This window comes from Takifugu flavidus, chromosome 11, assembly GCF_003711565.1.
Source record: "Takifugu flavidus isolate HTHZ2018 chromosome 11, ASM371156v2, whole genome shotgun sequence".
NCBI lineage: Eukaryota > Metazoa > Chordata > Actinopteri > Tetraodontiformes > Tetraodontidae > Takifugu > Takifugu flavidus.
In genome coordinates this window covers 14,807,228-14,832,270 of record NC_079530.1, presented here as the reverse complement: position 1 = coordinate 14,832,270, position 25,043 = coordinate 14,807,228, and the positions used below count along the sequence as shown (strand labels likewise).

Below are 25,043 nucleotides of genomic sequence, written 5' to 3'. Positions count from 1 at the left end.
CATGTCAGGACCACAACATCCGCCTTTCTTTCTGTCGAAAGGAATCCAGTAAGCGTTCACATCATTTTTCAGGGGGGAAAAAATGTTTTGATTCAAGAGCAATATGCAACGAGAATGGTTCAGCAAAACAAAATGGGGTCTGACACCGAATCTTGGCATGTGGATGGGCATTTTTGGAATTCTGCATTTGATCCCAGCATGGACTGGGTCCCAGCATAGCAGGTCTTATCCTCTCTGAGCCCTAACAACTGGGACCGGCTAAATAATTTCCACTAAGACATCCTGTTGTAGCGAGATATTTGGCTGTCAGTGTGATTTACGATGACATTTGCATCAGGAGTAAAGGTGAATTCACTTTAAGGGGAAAAAAATACAAGTGTTAACGGGTGACAGAAGTTATCTGGAGAGTTAGCATTTTGTTCTTGAGTTGCAATGCTGTGGAATGTAATGGGCAATGTCACTAGTTTAATGATTACATGTACACCCAGGGCGAAACGCAATTATATGCTCTCAAGAGCAACCATCAAAAAAGAGGCAGCTGTTAACTGCTATTCATCACGGACCATCATGCAGTTCTACTGTAGCTGCAGGATGGGGCCTGAGAGGAAAGTGTAGCAACACGGGCACAGAGGGGGGGGGTTAAACTTAACCTTATTATGAGCCAGATTGCAGCGTAGCATCTGTCAGCACTGGCAATTTACCGTAGCTCTTTTTCCTCTGTCAGTTTTATAAGTGAACATCAAGCCGCTAAGAAGGCAAACCTGCAAAAAGTGTAGAAAGTTGGGGGGTTTTTTTGGACAAACTGTGCCTCTGACATTATTGTCCAAATGAATTAAAGGTTGAAATTTCAACATAGAGCAGGAGAGATCTCCAAAAAGAGGCCAAAACATCTCTGTTGCCCTCTGGTGAGGGCTCACAATAATGCAATAAGGTTGCCTAGGTGAGAGCGCAGATGGGTTTAAGCATTTCTGCCTGAAGCATCTGAAACAGTGCTGAGGGGTCATCAGCTGGGTGCCGCTGTTTACTGGTGTTTCCCTTTTTAAAACCCAGAACACCTACAGGTCGTGGGGCAGCCTACCCTCGGACCCTTGCCTTGTCCTTTCTTTGGACACAAAGTCAAATGCTCGCATGCTCAACTTCCTCTGCCAGGTCTTTTGTGGCCTTTAGCTTGAAGCCTGAGATCTGAAGAGACTTCAGGAATCACTGGATACTCCAGTGGAGCCTCAGCAGGCAACTTCCACTGGATAGATGAATACCTTCCACCCATCTTGAGGACACACAGTCGCCAGCTCTGTATACCTCTCCTTCATCTTGTGCCTCCATTTCCTCCTCACATTAGACAGTCACCTCTGCTATGATGACTGACTTTGCAGGAACAGACCAGCTCACATTGTCTGGTCGTAAGAAAGTCGTGGTTATCCCGGGGGGGATATTTAGTTGACAGCAGAGGCTTGTGCTGGTGTGAACCTCACTCACTTGCCTCACATAATAGCTCCGCAGATGTGATGGAACTGGCCTTGCTCTGGTTTCCTCCAGCCTCCCTGTCTAAAGAATTGTAGCCAGTTTGCGCAGGGCCAGTTCATGGTACCATCAGCCCTGTGCCAGTGCTGCATTGCACAATGCCAGAAAGTTCTTTAGACTTTGGTTCTGAGACTTGCAGAGCAAGCGGGTTTGATCCGAGCTGCACCACAGGTGCAGGTTGTTGGGACCTGGAAGGATGTCATAGGTGGCACAGATCAGGAATCTCAGCCTTGCCTCAGGTATCCTCCATATCTACCCGCATCATGGTCTTGTCAACCACAGATTCCCAGCTTGTCCATCTCCCTTTTTGTTGCTGGGACACTGCTTTGATTTTATAGTACCCTTATTACACATTCTATGCTTAAGACATAACCATAAGTACAATGACTTGCATGGAATTTGTCCTGAAACCTGGTATATGCTCAAATCCCATAGGCACCCTGAAAATTCAAATGTATGAAACTGAAATCCAAGCACATTTGCTTTGTATATCCCATCAATGTGACATTGAGTGCACATGTTAGGTTACCACTACTGTGGGTTCGGAGAAGTGCACATTCCAAGTGTAGCTGCAACTCTGCGCACAGTTCCACGAGGAGTGCTGTTGGAGACCTAAAGCAGCTGATGATCCAGTCACTGCCCTGAGCCACAAAATCTACTCGGTCTCTGTAAAACTCTTGCTCCATTCGCAACATTTTGTAACTGCGCTGAAGCTGCCATTGTGGTTAACAGTAGTTTCTGCACCATTTGACAGATACTTTGGTCTCATTCATGTAATCACAAAGACGGGTATGTTAATTGGTCATCTGTTTATTGCTAATGTGCACATCACTCTACGGAATGCCCTTTTTGACATTATTAACAGCTTCCCACCATCACACCTGAGGGTCGCCAGCAGCTCAAAAGGACTAGAAATGTCTGTACGCCAGCCACAAAGTTGGGGGGGAGCACCACACATTTCTAGGGTCATTTTACTCTCAGCTCAGGCTGATAGATTTCAGTGGAAGCTGTTTCTTCTGAACAGTACTGCATTGGTCAGGCAACAGGAGATGCCCACTTTCTGATGTATCTTTTGGTTTTTGCATCCAGTTTGAGAGTAGATGTGGATGAAAAGGTGACGTCATAGATCTTCAAAGGCCAAATCAGGCCACATCAGATCGTTCTTAATCAGACCATCCATAAGTTCATATGCCTACACGCCACCATAAGTCAGAAAGGTCAGGTGTGCAGAGTGTACCAAGGCTTTGCACTGGTTGCTCTGCCAAGATCCCCTTGCCACTAACAGAGGAGTTGTTGTGGCTCCTTTTCTGATTGAGAGACTATAATACTTGGCAGACACAATGCATCTAACAGTAGTGGACTGGCAGGATGGAGCTCATCACAATCCCTTTCTGCAGCTAGTGCCTGCCAGTTGTACTTGTCTGGGTAGAGTTGCAGACATGGAATTTGTCAAAGTACTTGGTTATGAGACTCTGGATGCCTGGTGGTATGTGGAAGAAGTTGAGAGAGAAGCTGATGAGCTGTTGGGGTACCAAAACGTAGGCCTTTGCAAGATCCTGCCAAACCACGTGGAGATCTGATTTGCGGCTCTTGGCTGCATGGATTTGCTCCCAGACCCTGGATGAATATTCCACACAGCTAGGAAAACCTGGGACGTCCAACCTTTGGGAAAGTGGTGCCGATGTATTTGTTTGCAAATCTTCCCCTCCACATTCATCAGGGCAACAACTCTGAAGTAGCTAACGTCATGGGTATCCTTCTCTTTCAAGATGAAGGTGGTGATGGCCTTGCTCCATTCTGATGAAATGGTTTGGGTTTGGCAGGCAATTGTCACCAGCTTCAGCAGAAGCTTGAGGAGGTCTGGACAGCTGTTGTACATTCTGTGGGGTACACCATATATACTACCAGTTTGACTTCAGGCCATTTGGGGGGACACCGATGCTCAGGTGTGGGGTACTTGGCTGGGTGATCTGAGTGTGCACTCCATTTGGCTGTTGCGAAGGAGATCACTAAAGTGTTCCTTCAGCTCTCCTTCACACTCCTTCAGGTGTGCAAAACTCCTCCCCCCTCCTCCTCTATGGCTTTCTTCCATGACTTCTGAAGCAGGAATCATTGGAGAATTCCCCTCTCTCATTTCCTGAATCCAATAGTAAATCCTTTTCCCCTCTTCTTTTTCTTATTCATTATCCGAAACAGTAACAACCAAACTGATGGGGATGGCTCAGGTGGTTGTATAAACCAGGAGGGCAATGCTGCAGCATCAGTGTGCAGCAGGTTTTGAACAAATGCTACAAATGAGTCCCAAAAAGTTTGGTCTTGTTTTCACACAATAGGCAGAAGAAGAGGAGCATCGTGAAATGTCAAAAACACCTTTTTGAAAAACCCTCAAACAAAAAATCTTGTACACTTCAATCTTTGCTGGCTGAAACTGAAAATACCTCAGGTGAGATGTTTTAGATAGTGCCCATCATCTGTACTGTCATAGATTAAACATTGGAAACAGGTTAAAAGATTTTACTTTACACCACAATGTTGAATATTTGTTTTCACTCCAGCATTTTGATTCAGCCGAAATGCTGAGAGAAACATGCTGGCCCCAACACATTTGTTGCTTTAATCATCAATCATAAATTCCAGTTAAAAATCACAAAGTATTACAAATAAAACAGCAGACATTCCTGCCTTGGGAACCTGTTAACTGCGCACCTTACAAGGCAGAGCCTGCAATCTCTTCTGTCTGCTCTGACAAGTCAATAAAATCCACTGGTATGCTGAACATTTTTGGAAGGCGAGATAGATGCGAGGCTGCGGTGGAATTTGATCAGGCAGTGAGCCAGCCTTCCGTTCATTACAGAACTTCCCAGCAGCAACACACCCTCCCGGTGAGCAAATCTCAACTAGAGGAGAAATATCACCGTCAGTCATGTCAAGAACCCCCCCCCCAAAACCTACCTTTGAGTGTCTGTCTTCATCACAGGTCACAAAACAGGCACATTTACTCTTCTTCTATTTGCATGAATGTGTACATATGCCATTCATATTCTTGTTTTTATCTCTTGGTGAAAACCTGTTTTTAAAAGGTACTTCATAAATAAAGGCATTGTTATTATTATTAACTTTATCTTGATTTCTGCAGTCAGATTTTAAAGCTTCAAAGTTTAGAGCAGGCGGCGAGGTCATGTGCTCTTGTATTGCTCAACTGGAGCTCGGTGGATTTTGTGTCAATGCTGAATTCCATCAGTATACAAAAGAATTTGTTTTTTCTTTTAAATTTTCCTTCCCAAAGTATTTTTTCCTGGAGGATTCAAAAGATCAGCAATGTTCGTCACAACACAAAACAACCCATGATCACAGGGCGCGCATGCAATCAGAGTTGCTCAGTCTGGCAAAGTACTGAAAAACAGCTCAAAAATGTAGACTCAAATTCCATAGAATAGCAACAGATGAGCTATATCTTAAATAAATCCCCACATTATTTCTTGCATGCTTTTACCTTTATTTTCACCTGGAATTGGTAGATCATGCCAGTAAAAGTGTGAAAAACTGTGCAGCAGCTGTGGAGAAATATAAACATTTCCTCTGATATGACCTTCATAAAAGGAAATACAGTTTACTGTGTACTTGGGGATAATTATCATCTTTGTATATCACATTTTCCCTTGTAATTATCTCATAACTCAAAGACTTCCCTGGCAAGCTGAAAACCGTCTGGTACGCCATTATATAAGAAAGTTCTCCGAGAAACCGATCCATTAATTGTCAGGATATAATTACATCTTCAGCGCCCTGAGGGGCAATCTTGTTTAGTCTTCTCAGGGATACCGCTCCAGACTGTAATTACAGAATAAAAGTACACAGGTACAGACCCCCAGGAGTGAGTTTTCAGCCAGCATGAAGCCCGATTGAACTTACACCTGTGCCCGTACATGCAGTAGCACCAGGATGTGGCGCACAGGAGCAGAGTTCACTGTCAAAACACACACATGTGCGTTCGGGTCCTTCATCTCCTGTTGTTATTTGTGTGTTATTTGTGTGTTATTGTTGAGACTGCTGCATGCGTGAGTGTGTTCCCCCGAGGACGCCAGAATTCCGCGGCTCTTCTTGCCAATACTTAATGAGTGACCTCATCCCAATATGCATTGCCAGTGTGGAAATGTCATCCAGTAAAGTTTTAATTTCTCACCTCTTTATGCGCCCTCTTTTGATGTTAAAACAACATTATGTAACTGTTACAGCTTTGAAAAGCCATTTCGGGATCATTTTGATGGTACACTGACTTGTAATTGGGAGAATATTGACTCTGACATTTTCACTGTGCACATAAAACGCCTGTTCTTGCACCATGCAACCTGGGTTGAGCAATCTTCTTCAAGTCACGCGTGAGCCTTTAATGGGGCTCCACGACACACCATCAAGTTGGTGAAACTGGATCATATTTTACAGAATATGTGTTTCTGATTTTTCTTCCTTTGGTTTTTCAGACCTTGATCCCTGTTTGATGTCCCCTTGGGATCAATTATAGGGACCTTTTTTGAATGTTGTTTCAGAAGCAAGATCAAGAGCTTGAAATCATTTCAATCCCCTGTAAGTATAAGACAACACAAGACTGGAGTAAAAAGTGTTAGAAGTGGGTTTATACAGGCACCGCAGCTCCCTTACCATTTGGGACACTGTTCTTTTATGTAGGGATGCAGAAAAGTCAAGTTAAGCCAAATGATCTTTGGTTCTCGTTGATGTAAAACACCTTTACACAATGTTAATGAGACTAAAATGTAGAATTTATTTTAAAACGAATGCAAGAAGCCGCAAAACATTCACTTTATTTAATCATATTATTAAAAGTTCTTTGACAGAAATGTGAAATGGATCTTCCAGTATAACCTTTCTGCTAAATTGGACTCAGTTTTGCTGCTCCCAACGGATTCTTCTCCCTTTCATTCATATGTTTTTGGAAAGAGGAGAAGACCGGTAGTATAGATGTTCAGGAGTAGTTAAAACACATGAAAGGACTGAGGTATGGGACAAGCCTTTCTTCAGTGAACTGCAGCTATCCTGCAGCTGCACACGACACTGATGAGGAGCAGCGCAGGACTGGACAGCAAAACTGGGGCTGAATGACTGGGATCGGCTGCAAGAGTTTCGCCATGACAACGGATGTTGATGTGGGAGGACTTCTGTGACCCGAATCGATCCTCGTTTTACACGGAAAAGGGAATCCGAACACAATGGTTTATTAATCATTTAATTAGTAAGATGGTTATTGGAAAAGCAGAAGAGTGGAGCAGCCTGCCACAACACACAAAACACATTCTCCTGGGGGAAAGTTCTGCATACAAACCACCCAACCGCAACACCACACTGGCTCCTGAAGATTAGAGTCTTTATAAAACATGTTTTCTTACTGAAAGGTTTTGGCAATAGAGAAGCATTTGAGGCTGACTTCTCCCAAGCATCGGCAGGGGCCCCATTTCAGCTTTGCGTTTCACTATATTGTGACCATATGCATATGTGATCCAAGGGCTGTGCGCGGCTTTGCTCTCCCACACTTACTGCATACAAAGCGAGGTTAGAGGAGGAAAATGCTCTGAAATAAGTGTTATTGCATCACCGGGAGAGTACAGTAACCAACCAAAATTCCACTGAGTGAACTCTCATGACCTGCATCAATTTTATTTTGCTGTGATCTCCAGCCACTTATGGCTGATTGATGGAATGTCCAGATACAGGCGATGAGACTGAAGTTAATTACCATCAGAGAAATATTAATCAGGATCAAGATTCAGAGTGTGTTGTTCTTCAGCGCAGGGCTGAGTCAGAGAGAAAGTGGGTGAGCGATTTTCCCTCCTGGGGGTTGAATCATGCACGGGCAGCAAAAACACAAGAGCTCCAGCGAGGGGGTTAGGGGAGCAATGACACATCGTGTATCATCTTACACGTCCCAGCGCTGCGCTGACTGAAGCTGCGGAGAACAGAATGATTGAGTAACAACTTACCATAAAACCACTCCCAACCAATTTCGAATCGAACGCGTCGTGGCTCCAATATCTGTCACGCACAGTTTCAACATGCTACATTACCATTCTGCCCACTCGATCTCCTTAAACAAGATATATAGGATGGACCGTGCGCAGTGTTCGCCACATTTATCATTGTTATACTCAGATGGGATCAACTTCACATTTTCCTAAGAGCTTGTGGAGCTTCACAGACAACGGCTGAATTTTCCATCCCAGCACCAAGTGAAGATAATGTTCGCTTTCTTGCAGTCCGACAGTGCTATCGTGCCATTTCCTGTGCCACAGAACGGAGCCCACTCTCGTTTATCCATCGTGTTTTATTCAACAATATAACTTTTCAGAGTACAATCAATATAAGATGTATATGACAAAATATATATTTAAATAGAACAGAAGACTTAAGGGATTTTCAATAATGAAATTGAACAGTCTGACAGGATGAACCTTTAAGGCACTGTGGCATGTTTGCTTCTGAAAAGCACATAAAAGTTTTTAAGGCAAAGATGTCAGCGTTGAACCTTTGCAGCTCGGTGCACGGCGTTTTAGCAATAAGCCAGAGAGGACACGTGCAGTCATGAAGCAGGCTTTGAAAGCATTCGATCCTGGTGGCATTGCATTAAGTTTTTAACAACTCCATGTGCCACGTTAGCAACGTTGTGTTTACGCAAGCCAACCTGGTGCCATTGAGACTGACATTAGAAAGCCCAGCTGTTTCCTCTGCAGCATCGCCAACAAGCGGTCAGCTGGCCAAAGTGTGTTATGAAACAGTCATTTCCTGCACGTGCTCCAAAGTTCAAAACTCTCTTGTTATTGCCTCGGTGACCGAGCGCTGCGAGGGTAGTATCACAGAGACGCATAAACAGCTCAACCACAACCACCAAACCCAAGGCGGAGAACAAACTCTTTTCTCGCTCTTTTCCTCCCTCAATGTTTCACACTTTTACTAGCATGGATACTAAAAATTCAAACACACACACATTTGTTCCCTTGGTACAGTATGTACATGACATAACTCTTGCAAGTAAAATCTATGAGCATCAAGCCTGTTGTCATGCAAACTTTGAACACTCTCCCTTTTTTTTCTGAACTGCTCTGGATGTTTTGGGAAATCATTACTCATGAGCAAAACTATACAGAAACTGGCGCAGCAAAACTAACCGCTAAAATGTTTATGGACAGAGGCAGTGGCTAAGAAGGTCTGTAAGTTTGTTCTGCGTCAAGATTAGTCACATTGGATATTTACATTTAAGTAGAAATTAGGACTTTTTTCCCCTTATGACAGATGTTTCAGTTGTACACATGCAGGCTTAGACACTTAGATGTGTTTTGTGTCCACTAAGCTTCTTGTCCTCCAATATTTCAACCACTGAATTACAACTACAACAAATAATGCTAATCTGCACATTTCCTCCACAGCTCAAACTCAGCTTTAAAGATGAAAAGGATTAAACTGTTGAGTGCTGTTTTTGAAAACAGCTGCTTGGCTTTCAGTAAAGCCTAATTCTTTCCCAACCCTTTACAGGAAAGGAAAGCTGGTGGTCAGATGGGTGGGTTTATCAGGGGCATGCTGGGAGTGATGTGTGGCTTTGGTGCATCTAAACGTGTTTGGGTGTTAAAAATTGGACAGTATGTCCTGCTGATGAAGCTGTGTGATCCAGATCGATGAGGGCTGGTGGAAGGAGCAGCACTGATTAGAATGCGTACGGTCCGACTATAATGGTGAGCCGCAGCACGGAGCTGGAGCGGTAGTTCATCACCAGATGTTGGGTGACCATCTCCAGGTCCACGATGTACTCTCTGGGCCCCGCGAGAGGCTTGGTGAGCACCAGCATGGCGCTCGCATTGCTGGAACGCTGCAGATAAATGAGCCAATAAATGAAGATAAGAAAACTGAATTGATTGACACTTGCATCTGTCCATTCCTGCAGAAACACTGTGGAACAGTGATCTATATGGACCCATAGAGGGGGCGCTTGTGGACCGAGGAACTGGCTAAGAAGGTCTGTGTCGTATTTATGACAATTCCCGTAGTCCCAAATAAAGCAAAAGATTATACTTTAACCATTACAGTAATAATACTATAGACATTACGATGTGATATTGCGGTGTGTAATTAAGTGGATTTTGACACAATCAGTACACTAAAGCCTTTTCAAGCCAATAACATCCACTTACACGCAAGAAAAAATCCCCGCCGTCGTTTCCAGCCTTGATCCTGAAGGTGCTCTGTGTATTGGCGTAGATATTGGTGGCCTGAATCTGGAAGATGTCAGCTGGCACGGTCCGGTCCGCCTGGATGCTCATATACTTGTAAACGATTGAGGGCGGGAGGCCCTGACACTCGGTCTGAGATCGGCAGATACAGCGGCTGCAAGCACGGAGAGGTCGTAGTGAGACGGGCTCTGTGATCTGCGCAATGCTGCGCGGTGTCCACTGACCTTTCAGCCGTTTTGGTGTAAGGCGCCTCACAGGGGTTTCTGGGATAGCATCGAAAGCCTCCATAATAATTCCAGCACATTTCATCATCTTGACAGTTATGAGTCCCCATCTCACATTCGTTTATATCTGGCCATTGCAGAAAAATGCGGACACAGGAAGGAAAGATTCAATAAGAATACAGTAGTAGGTATCACAAAACACACATGCCACTTCCAAAAAGAAAGAAATCCACATGCTTCATCAAGCAGAGCTAGGAAAACATTCCCAGGGTATGCATGAGAGCATCCATGGAGTTTCAGTAATGTAGAAACATTCACTGCATGGAGATAAAACACAAGCAGGAAGTCCAGGGACGTGGAGTCCAGGGAAACCCCCCCAACGTCACCCCACGCTGCTCTAACTGCAGCTCTTTCGTTGCCGTCCTGTAAAAATAACAAGCCCCAAACCGCAGGGCTATTTCTGGCACAGCAACCTGGATTCATCACCCAAAGGTCTCCATGACACAACCAGCCAGATTCATGGCTCCCCTCTATAAAGCCTGCACCTGACCGGGGGATGGGGGGGATAAATAACAGCTCAGCCTTTGAGTTAGCCCTGGAGCTTCAAATAAATCCACTTCAGAAAACAACATCATGCACATAAATTCACAGAAGTGGCTAAGCGGAGCAAGAGAAAGTTTCTGTGTGCACGTGTTGTCTGACAGCTGCACGTTTCCATCACAATGCTGACGAGAGTGATTTTCACACGCATTTTGTTGTCAGTGGTTTATTATCTTTAAGCAGTTGAGAGAGGAGGAAGAGAGGGACCATTGGGAATAACAGTGTTAGAGGACAAGTAAAGAAAACTGGACCAGTGGCAAAAAGAGGAAAAGGATGGGTGCGGTACCTTGACACAACCTGTTTCCTTGGAGCTGATATCCTTCTGGACACTCGCAGGAGTAACTGCCGGGGGTGTTCACGCACTGGTACTGGCACATATAGCTTGAGAAGCTGCATTCGTCGATGTCTGCACCGGAAATAAACACGTATGCACAAATGTTCAGCAATCTGCCGGAGCGCATGTGCGTGTGAGCAGGTGTGCGTGTTCACCTTGGCAGGACACTGCGTCCAGGGCCAGCTCGTAACCCTGGTTACACTGGCAGAGGAAAGAACCGATGAGGTTGTAGCAGAGGTGCTGACAGGGACTCTGCACATCACATTCGTTTACATCTGGAAAAAGGACAAGCAAACACATGTCTGACACGTTTGGGTGTGACGCCGATTGTCGCGTGTGCATCAGTTTGAGCTCAAGCCAGTACAACACACAATATGATCTGCTGTCTACACGACTGTCCGGGGTCATTGCAGACCATTGATTAGGTAGCTCTCACGTTCCGTTAAATAGCTATGGGAAACCCCTGCACACAAAACCTGCAACATGTCCTCTTGTCGTGATTTGCATGTTTGTTCCATTAGATACGGAAAGCAAACATGCAGTTTTATGTTGAACCTGCATTTGGACTTGGTAATGTGCATCTAAAGGACAGTTAAATGTGTCCCTGTCAATGCCAATTACACCGTGACACAACAGGACAGACTTCAGGCTTTTTCAGGCGTCTCAGCTACTTACCGACACAAGTGTGGTTGTTGCTGGCCAACTTGTATCCTACGTTACAGTCACAGTGGTACGATCCCTGCGTGTTCACGCAGACGTGCATGCAGTAGTGGGTCAGACCGCACTCATCTCTGTCTGCAAGGTCACACAGACATGGGTGATCAGGCACGTGACAAAGCAAGCTTATAGCTAAACTTTATTATCATGTGACTAACCGATGCAGCGGTCTCCATTTCTCTGGTAGCCTAGAGGACAGTTGCAGGTGTAGGAGCCTCTGGTGTTGTAACACGTCTGCTCGGGGCCACAAGCGTGTCGTCCTGTTGTACATTCGTCAATGTCTGCAGTGAACACACAGGGACATTGAGAGGAGGACGCTCCAGCTCGATTCCTGTCCGAGCTAGAAGAACACGACTGGAGGAATCGATTTGTTTGGGCTAGACAAACCCTGTGATCACTGATGTGTGAACTGTTCTTCGCAGTCACATCTGTGATCCCTGACACCAACGCAAGCCGGAGCACAAGCGCACACGTTCACTCAAAGAGCGGGCAATTAAATAAAGGGGGCTTTTATTCTGCAGCTGGAGATTGAAAACAAAGATCCTATCTTCCAACAGGGCAGCGTTTTGTCCTCTTGTGTGTGTGTGTGTGTGTGGTGTGTGTGTGTGTGTGTGTGTGTGTGTGTGTGTGTTTGTGAAATCATCAAATCACATTTTCCAATGGTCTTAGTTGTGTTGAGTTGAGGATTTCAATTTTTCAATTCCACACTTGAGCTAAAATGTAAAATGTGTGGAAAGATTATTTTCCTGGTGACCACAACATGTTTTCAATTCATTCTTTTAGAGGCATTTTTAAAACAATTATCCCCCAACCTTTATTTTAATGAACACAGGCCCCTCCACACACACACAGACTACAAATATACCCGTGGTGCTTGCTCTCATCCCTGTGGGCACACCAGCAGACCTCTTGGGTGGTCTGACACACACCTCATCATATGCAGCCAGTGGGCATCATTTTAACAGGCGAAAGCCAAACAATAGCGGGAAGAGCTGGAAGGTGATGGGAACAGCTTCACGCGCAACTCTCTAATGCAACATGGCGTAAAGTTGGAAAAAATCGAGTGCGGCCGGTGCCAGTGACACTTGGCCATTAACTGAAAGCTGAAGAGCAGATAAGAAATCCATACTCGTCAAAAGGAAGGAAAAGGAAGTGGCCTGAAGTGTGCCCCTCTCTGTGGGGCCACAGTGATAAGATGGTCATAAGCTGGAGCTCAACACATTCGAGAAAAAAGAAAAGCTTATCTGAAGGTGCAGCAAGGCGGCAACAGTTGCTCACTGCTAACAGGGAGGAAGGCAAAGACCAGGCTGGTCGCCCACTGACCTACTAAGTAAAGAGCAAAGATAAAAGGAGTGTTGTTCTGGAAAATCTCTGATGTGGTTTAAAAGGTATTTGGAAAAGTGCATGAGCAAGTGAGGAAAGTAAATGCTGGGACTGCAGAAGTATCGCGTTACGAGATACCGACGCAGCTGCCAGAAAATCTTCATGTTAAAAATAAACATCTGCTGCATTAGTGGTTCTCTGTCATTGTTGGTGGTCGTTCTGCAACATCTGAAGCCTTGTTCCAGGAGATCACACAAATCTGGAACCGGGCGATGGATTTTCTTTCAGTGTGCATGAAAATATGATACGTTCTGTTTGGTATATTTCTACATTTAGCAACTTTTTAAAGGGCTTCATACAACTTTAGGAAGGCATTAGGGTGAAATGATGAAATATGCTGTACATCTACATGCTCTCGGTAAAACAAAGCACATTTCATGTTCTCCATCACACCGTTCCATGTACAGTTCATCAGTAATGGGGGGCAACATGTGCAACTCATTATCAGGAAACTACACACAACTGTTGTAACTACAAATGTAACTACAAATGTGTAGCTTAAACAAGAAATAGTACGACAGCCAACAAACAACTTCAGAGAAGTTAATGGAGTTTGTTTTTATGTGTCATCTATTTCGGTATCATCTGATCATCTGGTCCATCCATCCATCCATCCATCCATCCATCCATCCATCCATCCATCCATCCATCCATCCATCCATCCATCCATTTATCCATCCATTTATCCATCCATTTATCCATCCATCCATCCATCCATCCATTCATCCATCCATTTATCCATCCATTTATCCATCCATCCATCCATCCATCAAAATTGGCAGGAATAAACTCTAATGTTGCCGGTCATCCTTCGCTCACACACTCACCAAGTCAAAGTCTCCAATCAGCATAATGTGCATGTGAATGCTAACCGCTAGCCCTCCCTGATGTGTGATTTCCACAAACTATTGTGTGCTGTGCAAAACAATGTGGAAAAACTCCAAAGCTGACAAAATGCCCATAAAATGTCCGTCAACAACACGTGATGGGAGGAAGCCTGGTTTCTCCTATTACATGTTGTTTAGATGTTCTCCCACCGTTTTAAGGAAATGCCAACCAAATACTAACTTCACACCTACAATCTTTTAACAGTGAACATCAAAGTGAAACTCTTTTTCCTATCATAGTCTACCTGCTGTCCTCAGTCTTGCCAAAACTGAGGATTAATTAGGTTTACCAATGAGGAGGCTTGCTTTTATTCTTCTCTAATAACATCCAGTGATAAAGACATTTAACAATAGATTTAGCCAAAAATGAAACTATAATTGCATGGAGAGGCAGATTACACTAATGCACAAAAGAGCTTTTCAGGGTGAGTACGAGTCTGAGTGTGTTTTTGAGCTTCGCCCTGCAGCCCTTAACTGCAGAGTCCCTTCTGACACGGTTCACTAACTTGTGGGTTTGAAGTCGCTGACATATGGCTGCAAGTCATAAAGTATGAGTCAAGTCCAAATAGCAGAATTAGATTTCTTGTTTTATGACAATTGCTGCCAGTCAGAATCAGGTGCACTCTGAGTGATTTTGGCATCTGGAATCCATGCAAGTGCATTCATGCCACTGTTGGTCAAAGTAGTCTGGGAGACTATCCAAATAATCCATCAACGTTTCACCCTCATACCTTTTAAAATCATAAACTCACAGAAAAAGGCTGCCTGACAATATAGCAATAAATGTCTTCAAATGTCATCCTCACCCCCTTCTAGAAAACCTAAGCCCAAAAATAAAAGCACATGTGCTGAATGACATCCAGAAGCTCATTCACGTTGAAATCTTGTGGTGGTGACTCTGTCGCTACCCTTTTATGAGCTGCCAAACCAAAGTGGCACGGCATATCTTCAAATGTGGAGGTGGTGCAAAGTGTATGAGTGGGATGGGGGGGGGGGGGGGGGGGCATCCCAGTCCGGCAGGCTCGCTGCAGCTTACAGTACGCAGCACAGTGATTCATACAGAAACAGGGATTTTACTGTGAGAAGCAATCAGAGGTGCAGATGAACTGCATGTGAGGAGAAGTGACTTTGTTTAACGTGGTAATTCCTTCCGAGCGACCCCGCTGACCCCGATGAATCAGGCGAGGACTTAGAAAAAGTTTCATTTGAACTTAGATTTACAGCTGTGTGTGCATATGTGATGTCAGAGTTTAAAAGAAAAAGAAACTCCCCTCTTTCCAGGCAGATTAATTCTAAATGCCCTTTGGGAGTTAAGGGAGTAACGGGAATGGCAGCAGCTAAAAGAATGTGCATGTGTGTGTGTGTGCGTATGCGTGTGTGTTTGAGAGGCTTAAACTTTAAAAAGCTATTTTTGCAGATGCACATAAAGGTGGTCGAAACAAAGGACATAACTTAGCATTGTGAGCTTCTTTGCAAACTCTACAGAACACTGTATGTTCTACAGATGGCTCAAAAGTTATGTGGCCTACATTAGAAGAAATGCGTAATTTGCGCCATATTTATAGTGACATGACAGGGCTTGTTGTAAAAATCACTTGAGAGCATTTAGCCTTGTTTTCACTGAACCGCAGCAGTGGAAACCAGGAGCCATTCCAGAGAACAGTTGGAGCCATCCTGCTGTTGGACGGCATCTCTGTTTCCCGCTGATTATTAGATAATTCAATCTTTGGGAAAACAGAGGGCAAAATGTACCATGATAATGGCCAATAAAATTTCCTAACTTCCAATACACGGGCCCATCACACACTGGCCGGTGAGCTCTGCTGCTTTGTCTCAAACATCAAAATCAGACCTTTAGGTAAAAGTTGCAGCCTTCGTGCACATCCTTCTGCCTGTCGACATGCATATATATACATATTTATACATATATATAAATGTAACGCAGTTGGATTTCATCCCTCACTGCTTTAGTATGGAGGTCTTCATTTTTTGAGGACTAACTAGATCAACAGGTTTTGTGAAAGCCCACTTATAGATGGTCTAAAAAACAAAAAGAATTGAAAGCTTCTTGGAGCTACCATTTGGCACTGAGCAGCACTGTTTGTGGCCAGAATCTGTGCAGAACTGACCAGGAAGTGTAGCAGTAGTTTGGACTTCAGGGTTCATATGGACACCAGCCATTCGTGGATAGAGTGCAGCTGTTAATTATGGCAATTCACCATAATCCACAAAAGTGAGTGCTGGTTGAAGGGATGGGGGGCAGGAAGGGTTCTGCCACCAGGGAAAGGGGCTCCTTACACCAACTCTGGTTCTGTTGCAGCTTCGGGACAAATGGGAGTGTTCACGTTTCCCATTTGAGACAAATGACATAAAACACACTTGCATAATATTCAGCCTATATTCATCCATATATGGATGTTAAATGCTTTAAAGTTCTTTCTTTTCACATCACCCACAAGGCTCATATCGCTGCCATTGTTCAGGAGGAGCGGGAGTTACATTCGCGTTGATAACCATGAGCAGATTTGTGGGTCTGACCTTCAGCGTGCACTCTGAAAAGGTTAGCCGGAGTCTTGGCATTCTTGAAAGTATGTCCTGTGTACCAGCAACATTCCTGCACGATAATGTTTCCTGTTACTTTGAAAATGTCTGCCGGTTTTTAAAAGCTCCTCCAGCTATTTGGTGCAAATCACCAGCCTGGACAAGCTGCTTCCTCTTCAATGTGACGGCCGTGTAGCCCAACACAGGCCAACGATAACAGCAGGGTCGCATGTTACAGTTAGTGAAAGTGTTAATAGGCGGTCCTGCACTTTAAAACATGGCTCCAGCAAATTCTAGACTGTTAACATTGTTTCAGGAAATTACTGTATTCTAAAAAGTAGAAAAAACATTTAAAGAATGTTGAAATATGGATATTGTTTCTTTAAAAACTAGTACTGGGTAAAATATACAATTTACTTGCCAATATTATTGCGAGATTTCTTTGATAATGACACAAAGTTGGCTCAAGGGTCTCAAGTAAGTAAAGAAAATGGGTAAAAAAAGGAAATTAAGATGCTAATTGATGCTAATTTAAAAAGAGAATCTCAAGTATATGATTGTTCCTTTCTGTGACAAAGACTCAACCATCATCAGCGTAGCAATATACACCAAATAACACCTGCTGTGTATAACTGAGACTGGGGACTATGAATTTACAGCTGTTTGGTCATCAAAAAGTATTTAACAGAAATAAATCAGGTCTCATAATTCTGCACTTGGGTGTTTTGCAATTTCTTGCACGTCATCCCAAAGTGAACTAAATTTGACTGATAAAAGTGGCCAGCGCTGTCGTTCCTCAAAAGCCTCGACAATTTACGGGCTCACAGTTGCAACAGTGGTTGTCACGGTTAAATCTGCAGCGTAACAGGTGGACAGTAAATCACAGAGCAGTTGGACCATCTCCCAGTGGAAACATATTGTTGCAAATGATGGCTCTGAGAGCAGGTGGAAGCTGGGAGCTTAGCTGATAATAGGAGGCTTCAGCAGTCTTTTTTTTGAAGCATCACAGTACAAAGTGGATCAGCTGTCATCAAGGAAATGCAACCAGCGTCATGTTGATCTTCCCTGTTCCTAATTATATCGTGAGGCGGCGTCACGTTGGACCTTCTGCTCCCCCACCCGCCTAAGTTCTGCTCTCAACATTCCTCCTCTTTCCAGATCGATTTGATGCTTATCTGTCAAGGTGGTGAGTAATTCTTACCATCACAAAAGGATGGGAGCAAACGGAAAAAACAACCACCGCTGACATTCCTGAGATATTCCTCCCAAGCGTATTGCATCGGGGTGGAAAAATGTTATTGCATGCTTTTGGAAAAGAACACAACTTCTCTGTCACGCGGGAATAACAGCCTTAACAGTGCATGTTTTGGAGAAGCAGTGGGTGTCCAGGCGGAGGTGTTGTCAGGCTGGCGCGTAGGTGGTGGTATCACAGAATTAATGACCTCGGGGAACTAGACAGGTAAACGGGAGTGACGTGTCTTTTCATGTCTCATACTGCTGCATGAGAGCTGTATCTAATTCAGGGATGAAAAATGAACAGGCAGTAAAGTCCCGACTTGACTCAACAACAGATTCTGCAAAGTGTCAAACGTGACAATACGGCCAACGTTACACACCTGAAGTCAGAGGAACTGAAACACAAGTCTGTGTGTGGGTGAGAGAGAGACAGAGAGAGGGGGGGGGGGGGGGGGGGCTCAACTGCAAATGAAAAAAAAGGTCTTACTTTTCAGCGGATTAACGGCGGATTTGACGACTTTTGATGGACAGCCCTCATTCTGAGGAGGAAGTGAGCTCACCCCTGCTGAACATATGCATATGCAATCCCACAACGAGCCGCTTGTAAGCATCTCTCGGCAGTAAAAGCGCCAAGTGTGTGCGTGTGCGTGTGTGTGTGTTTGGAGAGTGGGGGAGGTCATGGAAATACGAGGCATCATTAAGTTGTCACACATACAGTTTGTGCGGCCGGGCTGGAATCGGGCGCCAGCTTCTCCTATGTGCTACTGCAACAACATATATTTAGGCTTACACTCAGAGCCAACAAGGCTTTATTGACAATTTGCAACTAGTTATCCCCATGGCAACAAAAGTAAAAGCTATATTTTAAGGGGGTGAAAAAAAACCCGAAATGTGTTATATAATATTTGGTTTGGTTCAATTTTAATCAGCGTAAAGAAGAGTAAGAAAAGCTTTTTCGATTTTGTGCTTTGGAAAGTGGTTTCAATTATTCCAAAGAATTTAGCTGATCTCTCTTTGCTACTGGCAACACAATCTACACCTCAGCAGCAGCGTAACCATGACGTCGGTACATCCTGGACTGGCGAGGGCTCCACCTCAGCGGTCAGCGGGCCGATGTCAGCTTTTCATCCCTCATTCAGCTTTACCTGAGGCTGCACTCTGGGTTCCCTCCGCAGAGTGGTGAGTTAGCAGGAAGGGGGCCTGATGTAAGCGCTATTTGATACACTGAGGTTTCACCCTCTTTGGAAGTTAATGGGAATTCCTTCACTAGCAACTTTTGCAACAACAAAAAAAATGTCTCTGGAACGAAGGAAGAAAAGACACTTCTGTGTCCAAGAACAGTTGGCGCATCGTCGCTATAACGAGTTAAAGGTAATGACAGAGAAACAGGAGCCTGATGTAAACAGAGATTATATCACCAACGTGAATGTGAGCCCACATAACCGCATGAGACATCTTTCAGTCATTTCAACGCAACGCCGTCAGCAACAGCCTATCTTTGTTTTGCCCCTGCACCAAAATGGCAGAGCAGTGATTGAATAAATGCCGTAGCCCCTGCCAGCCTGGTCGTGCGGTTCCTTCATCTGATATGCTGCCATGTTTCACACTCCCATAAAACCTAATTGGGTTCTAATTCAGAGAAAATCATAAAGCCGCCTCACACGTCTTTGCCCCTGGTGTAAAATCCAACGCGCTGCTTTCACTGGCGTTCTGTGACCACAAACGTGACCACACGGAGCGACGCTGAGTTCCCAACCACAGAACAGATAGAGTCAAGGAACATAATCGCGCTGATGTCACAGTGTGGCGTGTGGTTAAATCTACACGCCCCCTCCCCAACACATGACAAAAAGGAAAACCTAGCAGACATTAGAGGTAATTTTTTCTTTTTCTTTTTTACCTTGGGCACAGAGGGTTAACATCTGGCAAAATAATGTGTGTTGGTGCGTGCGGGCATGTGTGTTTGCGCCAGAACGACACCCCGCTCCTCGTTTGTAAAGATCAAAGTCCCGCTCAGACACCCAGTCCTGCGCGGCAACCACCACCTATTCCAGGGGAACATCTGCTGTGTGTGCACAACACTGTTGCTGCACTATAAGACGAAATCTCCCCGGTCCGACCCTGAAGCAGAGGGCCGCTACACCCTGCATTTTTTAATATTTCAGGAAGAAGCTAATGTCTTGCCAAAAACCACACCAGCAGTGATCAAAAGCATTTGGAGAACACGACGTCACGGGAGGAAGGGGAAGGGGGGGGGGGGGGGGGGGGGGGGAAGAAGCTTGCAACACACCTGGCAGCTACGCATGGTTAGCTGCTGACAGTCAGATGGATGAATAAACAGTTGACCTTCAGATTTTTGGCTACTGAGACTCCAGAGTCGTTAGCAAATAATAATCAAATGCGTTTGTGGATTCAGGCACTTTTTTTTTCCAGAGGTGTGATATCGATGAGTCATCAGCACTATTCACTTGAGTAGATAGAATGCATCATCTGGTGGCTGAACTGAGAGCAGCTGGTGCTCAGCTTACCTCTGCAGAGGTTCTGCTCGTCCACGGTGAAGCCGTTCGCGCACCGGATGTGCCGGCTGGCCTGAGACATCGTCTCGCTGCTGGAGAACACCCGAGTGATCTGGCTCGTCCCGACGCCGGTCCCAGGGGGGACAGGGTCCGACGCCGTCGGCTGGTCGCTGTCCTGGCTGATGTAGATGATGGCGTTCTTTGGAAGGCAGAGGTATCCGCCGAAGTGGTTGATACACTGCATCCCCCCTTTACAGGCATCGTCTATTAAAGAGCACTCATCAATATCTGTGGAAGAAAGGAGGGGAGGAAACCCATGATGGAATAATTACTGTTGAAGAAAATACATGAAAAACACAAATTAATTACCATCATTAATAAACCGGTGCATTTTTAAAAAATCCCACCTCTGCACTGCTCCCGGATTCTGTCATACTCATATCCATCAGTGCACTGTAGAAGTAAGAAAATAGTTAACAGAATAGATGGATTCGTGCGTGCATGCATGAATGGATGCATGGATCAGATGTAATTCAAACTACACGTTTGCTGAAATCGCGCACTCACTGAGTATAAGACGGGCTCCTCCGGCTCCAGAGAGAGCACGTGTGTGAGAAGCGCACAGAGACACACGCAGGTTCCCAGCATGTCGATCCAAACGTTGCAGCCGGACTGGAACAAGCAATCAGAGATGATCAGAGGATGCGAGATTTATTATTAGTATTACTATTATTATTGTTTCGCTTGACCAGCCTACAGGTTTAATACCAGCTGTTACGTCACTGAAGGGATGGCTTAACGTGTCCCAACGTCTCCCACTGTTTGCGCGATGTTTATGTTGGCGCTGCTCCAGCTGAATGTGCCACTTCAACAAAGTGAGGGTTTTTTTCCTGCTGTTTTTCTCCGAAGGGATTAGCGCGTAATGCGCGTAAAGATCGTGCGTAAACATGCCCCTGTGCGCCAGCCGATGTCCGGGCACTGAAGGCGTTTCAATCAGCCGTGGACGCGTTTACTAAAATTAAATGTGTGCACAAACCCGGTGCGCTGTTGGAGAGCTGAGTTCGATTCCCGACACGTTTTAAGATAAACACACTTGCCATTGGACACATTCCCGAAGCAAACAGACCAAGTGGTGCTGCAGATGACCCCGTTCGAACGGCTACTAGGTGTATTGTTTTGATTTGGTTGTATGCAGCAGCTCTGGCATCCTGTGGCCCCTCGGCGACCTACCTGTGTTTACCTGTCGATCTCTGTCTCGTCGTGCTGAAGGAAACGTCCCCGTTGCGCGTTTTGTTGCAAGTCCAGTCGTGTGTGCAGAAGTTGGGCTTTATTGTAGAGACGGAGCGGTGAGACGTAAACGGCTGTTAGAGAGGAAGCAGCACTTGTGCTGAACATGCGGCTCGTACAGTGAGACATTCTGGGGGCGGTGTACCGGGCAGGTTGAGCTGCGGGTTCGCCTCTCACCGGAGTCCAGCCAACTACACGCTACAGTAGCTCCCTCTATGGACTGATTGGAATATAAATATGAAGCAAAACTGGTAAATCATCGCCAGTGTATCTGGGAAATACCGGCAACATAAACACACATCTGCGTCCTGTAAACCACACCGTCCTTGAATGTTCCACACAGACCTTTTAAAGACAGAGGGGGGATTCCATTTGCGGACATTGATCAAACCCTGCGCTTAGGAGCTCCGTCAACTGGCAACGCTCGTCAGAGTTTAACTTCCAAGACTCTTCTTGACTTCTGGAACCTCTCCTGAAGTTGGCACGGACGGCTGGGGCATATGAGCAGATAAACCTGGCCCACATTTCATGCAGGCAACCTCAGAAGATGTTGGTGACAGGATTGCAGCACATTGTTCATTCTGATTATCCAAATAATAATAACAAAAAACTACGCGTATGTAATAATTTTTTATTGGATTTGATGAAGGTACAGTTGTTAAATAAAGCACTTGACTCATCACGAGGTCTGGACTCGATGGTACGAAATGTATCACATCAGCATGTGGAAATTTAGCCTGCAAATCCTACATGCTAATATTCAACCACATATAATCCAGACACTCGATTTGACCTCACAGAAGGAGCAAGACTTTGTGATGTTTCTTTCAATGCTGAAGGCAATGCATCAGGTACTGTTGGGTAAAAAGCATCAGCCAATCAGTTCCTGATGCAGTATCATCCGCATCAAGAAGGCTCTTCATTGTTTTTCGTGCAGGGGTGATGAAATGCTAATGGCGAACATTTTAGTCCTGGTGGGAGAGGTGGCAGAAACGTAACCCGAAATAAACATGCCATTATTGTTCATTTTATCCAATAAGAATACAATAGAATACTGTACAGTACACATCATTGTAAGTCATGGTGGCAGGAGAAGCATCTGGATAGTGAATTCATGCAAATTCAAAATGGGCATGCATTATGAAAGAGCTGCAAGAAGTGAAGCTACACTTCAAAAGACTGTCGCAAAGAAATTTCTTAAAAGTGAGGATGGGGGGGGTGGTGCGAGAGGAGGAAGAGCAGACACAGAGGGTGTCTGTGAAATGTGCTTGTGTAATTGCAGTGACATCTTCATTGAGAGTCCTCCATCTTTTTCCTGTGTGCTCCAAAGGGCGTCGCTGATGCTGGTCGATGGGGAGAGCAGCCGAGGCGCTGTGTTTAGCATAATCCCAGAGGCCATTGTGAGAGCAGCTAGTGAACGACTCACAGTTGCCAGCTGAGATTTTACCAAAACACAACAGAACATAAGGAGAAAGGGATGAAATGTGAAATTCAGAGCGGGAGGGGAAGGGCGGGGGGAAACGGCTCCGACAAGAGAACTGGAAACACTAATGCAGATGTGTGATATCAAATTCCCGTGAAATATAAAGAGTAATGCTTCGTATTTACAGTTAAAGGTCTCTGCATTGTAGGGGGGTGAGGATGAGTGTCTCATCAGGGCAGTAGTGGCTATCTGTGCAAGAGTAAAATCTTTTACCTCCACATGTCAGGGGCTTTTCCAGGACAGCAATTCAGTAACCTCTACCCCTTTAAAAAAATAAAAAAAAAAAAAAAAAAAAAAATTCCCTTAAGCAAAAACTGCTTTGACTTGTTATATCATGAAGCAGACGAAGATTAGGTGTCCTGTGGCAACATTTCAGCTTGTGCAACGATCATTACCTTAAGCCACCGTGTGAAATCCTCTTTAAACACAGTTTTGGGAAAGCAGATGATTGCAATCCATTAGTAAACAATCGAATCTTAACATCTTAAAAGTTCAAAAGTATAAAGAGAGAAAGAAGATTTAGGCTAAATAATAGAAGCATATTTTAAAATGTCATTGTGCTTGATTTTTTTTTATCAAGCAGCCTTATTAGATAAACTGCAGAATCTCTCCAGGTGATTGTGAGAATATAAAACACCATCACAGTTGCCTGCAGAGATTAAACAGTCAACCTAACTCTCTTTTCTGGGGCAGGTGAGTGATATTCTTACCAATCCACATGCAGCAGCCATTACACTGATCAGGATAAAGACTTAGCTTTGACCCCAACACCCCCCTTGCTACCTCTCCAAAGGGTCTTGCGTTACCATGGTGATGAGGCCAAGGAGGCACGTGCCTCCCATTGTTGAGCGCTGTCCTCTGGGGTCAGCTGCACACCCAGTTAGAGGTCAGATGTCATTCAGGCATCTCGCTCGGGTCACCACTCGCTAGCTTTCAGCCTCTGACCTCGACACACTGAAACAAATTGGGATGGGGGAGAAAGTGGGGGTGGGCAAAATGTAAACATCTTTCATTTAAAAAGTCAACATCAATCACCACGTTCTCTGGAACTTTTGCATTTGTTGTGCTTCAGGCAGTTTACTTCAGAGTAGTAGTGCTGTGGACAGTGTATCGTACAGTAATCAGACAATATGTCTCCCTCTGGTGGCCAAATGTGGCACTGAAAACAGCCTTTTAGGTGGTACTGACTTAAAATGAACTGGGTCAATGCCAAATAGGGCTTGTTGTTGGTTATAACTCCCATCTACTGGCCCATCTACTGAGATTTTACGTAACCTTCTTTCATGTAAATCATAAATATCTCCCATACCTGAAGTATGAAGAGGCAAAATTCCAAATCCTTAACTTGTTTATTCACTTATATGCGTTATCAGATATCCTACCACACCCAACTCAGACATATTTCTGTTGAGTTTTTAAAAAAAGTTTTTTCTTTTTAAATTTTGACCATGGCGTCCTGGTCTTTTCTGCAATATTCGGGTCATCGGGTTGCAAAGTGTTGCTCGGGCGTTGACAAAAGAAAAATCTTAAGTTTATTAAACGGAACAGGCTGACAGTCCACACTTTGTTAGGCAGTGAGTGAACAGAGTGGTTTTGACAGGCCTAACCTCTTAAGCTTCGGTCCCACTGAGCTCGGCACAGCTAGAGCTAAATGCCATCTGTCCCAACATCATGAGCTCCCCCCAACATGTCCCCCAATACTTTAGAGTAAAAATTGGACAATACAATACTTCATTCGTGGAACAATGGAAGATAATTCTGCTCATCTGATAACATCTGCTAAGCACCTCCGTTAAATGTAATAATTTAATTTCAGTAAAGTCCACCATGTGGTTTTACATTCAGTTGGTTTTCTTGTAATGAACACGCAATTTTCAAACCCATTTTTTTAAGAGAAGCATCTCAGCTTCCGTTAATAACTGACAAACGTTGTATTCTGTTGATCCCAAAGTTTTTGCACCATAGCATCTTCGCCGTGTTGTTCTGTGTTTCTGGCATAATAAAAAGACAAGATGATATTGGTGACGCATAAATGCAGCCATGGGTTTGCAGCAAACTTTATACAGTTGGTTGGAACTCCACC

The 25,043-nt window shown here is 44.6% G+C and overlaps 1 protein-coding gene across 2 annotated transcripts; it reads right to left on the bottom strand.

Moving 5' to 3' along the window:
- Positions 1-7,835: 7,835 nt before the first annotated feature.
- efemp1 (EGF containing fibulin extracellular matrix protein 1) lies at positions 7,836-21,627 on the bottom strand. 2 transcript variants are annotated; one of them, XM_057048005.1, is made up of 11 exons: positions 21,431-21,627; positions 20,758-20,862; positions 20,598-20,643; positions 20,203-20,478; positions 11,786-11,908; positions 11,586-11,705; positions 11,066-11,185; positions 10,863-10,982; positions 9,977-10,103; positions 9,714-9,906; positions 7,836-9,391 (listed from the first exon to the last, which is right to left on the bottom strand). In XM_057048005.1, the coding sequence occupies exons 2-11, from the start codon at positions 20,836-20,838 to the stop codon at positions 9,230-9,232; spliced, it is 1,368 nt and encodes a 455-aa protein (XP_056903985.1). In that variant the 5' UTR covers positions 20,839-20,862; positions 21,431-21,627; the 3' UTR covers positions 7,836-9,229. The 2 variants fall into 2 exon arrangements, with proteins under 2 accessions (XP_056903985.1, XP_056903984.1); XM_057048004.1 differs by having other exon boundaries at positions 21,421-21,609.
- Between the last annotated feature and the right edge of the window lie 3,416 nt (positions 21,628-25,043).

What these genes read in the sequence shown, in the direction of transcription:
- efemp1 (XM_057048005.1), bottom strand. Translation starts at nt 20,838, where the DNA reads ATGCTGGGAACCTGCGTGTGTCTCTGTGCGCTTCTCACACACGTGCTC. An exon ending in AATCCGGGAGCAGTGCAGAG is followed by an intron (nt 20,479 to 20,597) that starts GTGGGATTTTTT and finishes TTTCTTCCACAG; the next exon opens with ATATTGATGAGTGCTCTTTA. An exon ending in TACACCAAAACGGCTGAAAG is followed by an intron (nt 9,907 to 9,976) that starts GTCAGTGGACAC and finishes CCGTGCTTGCAG; the next exon opens with CCGCTGTATCTGCCGATCTC.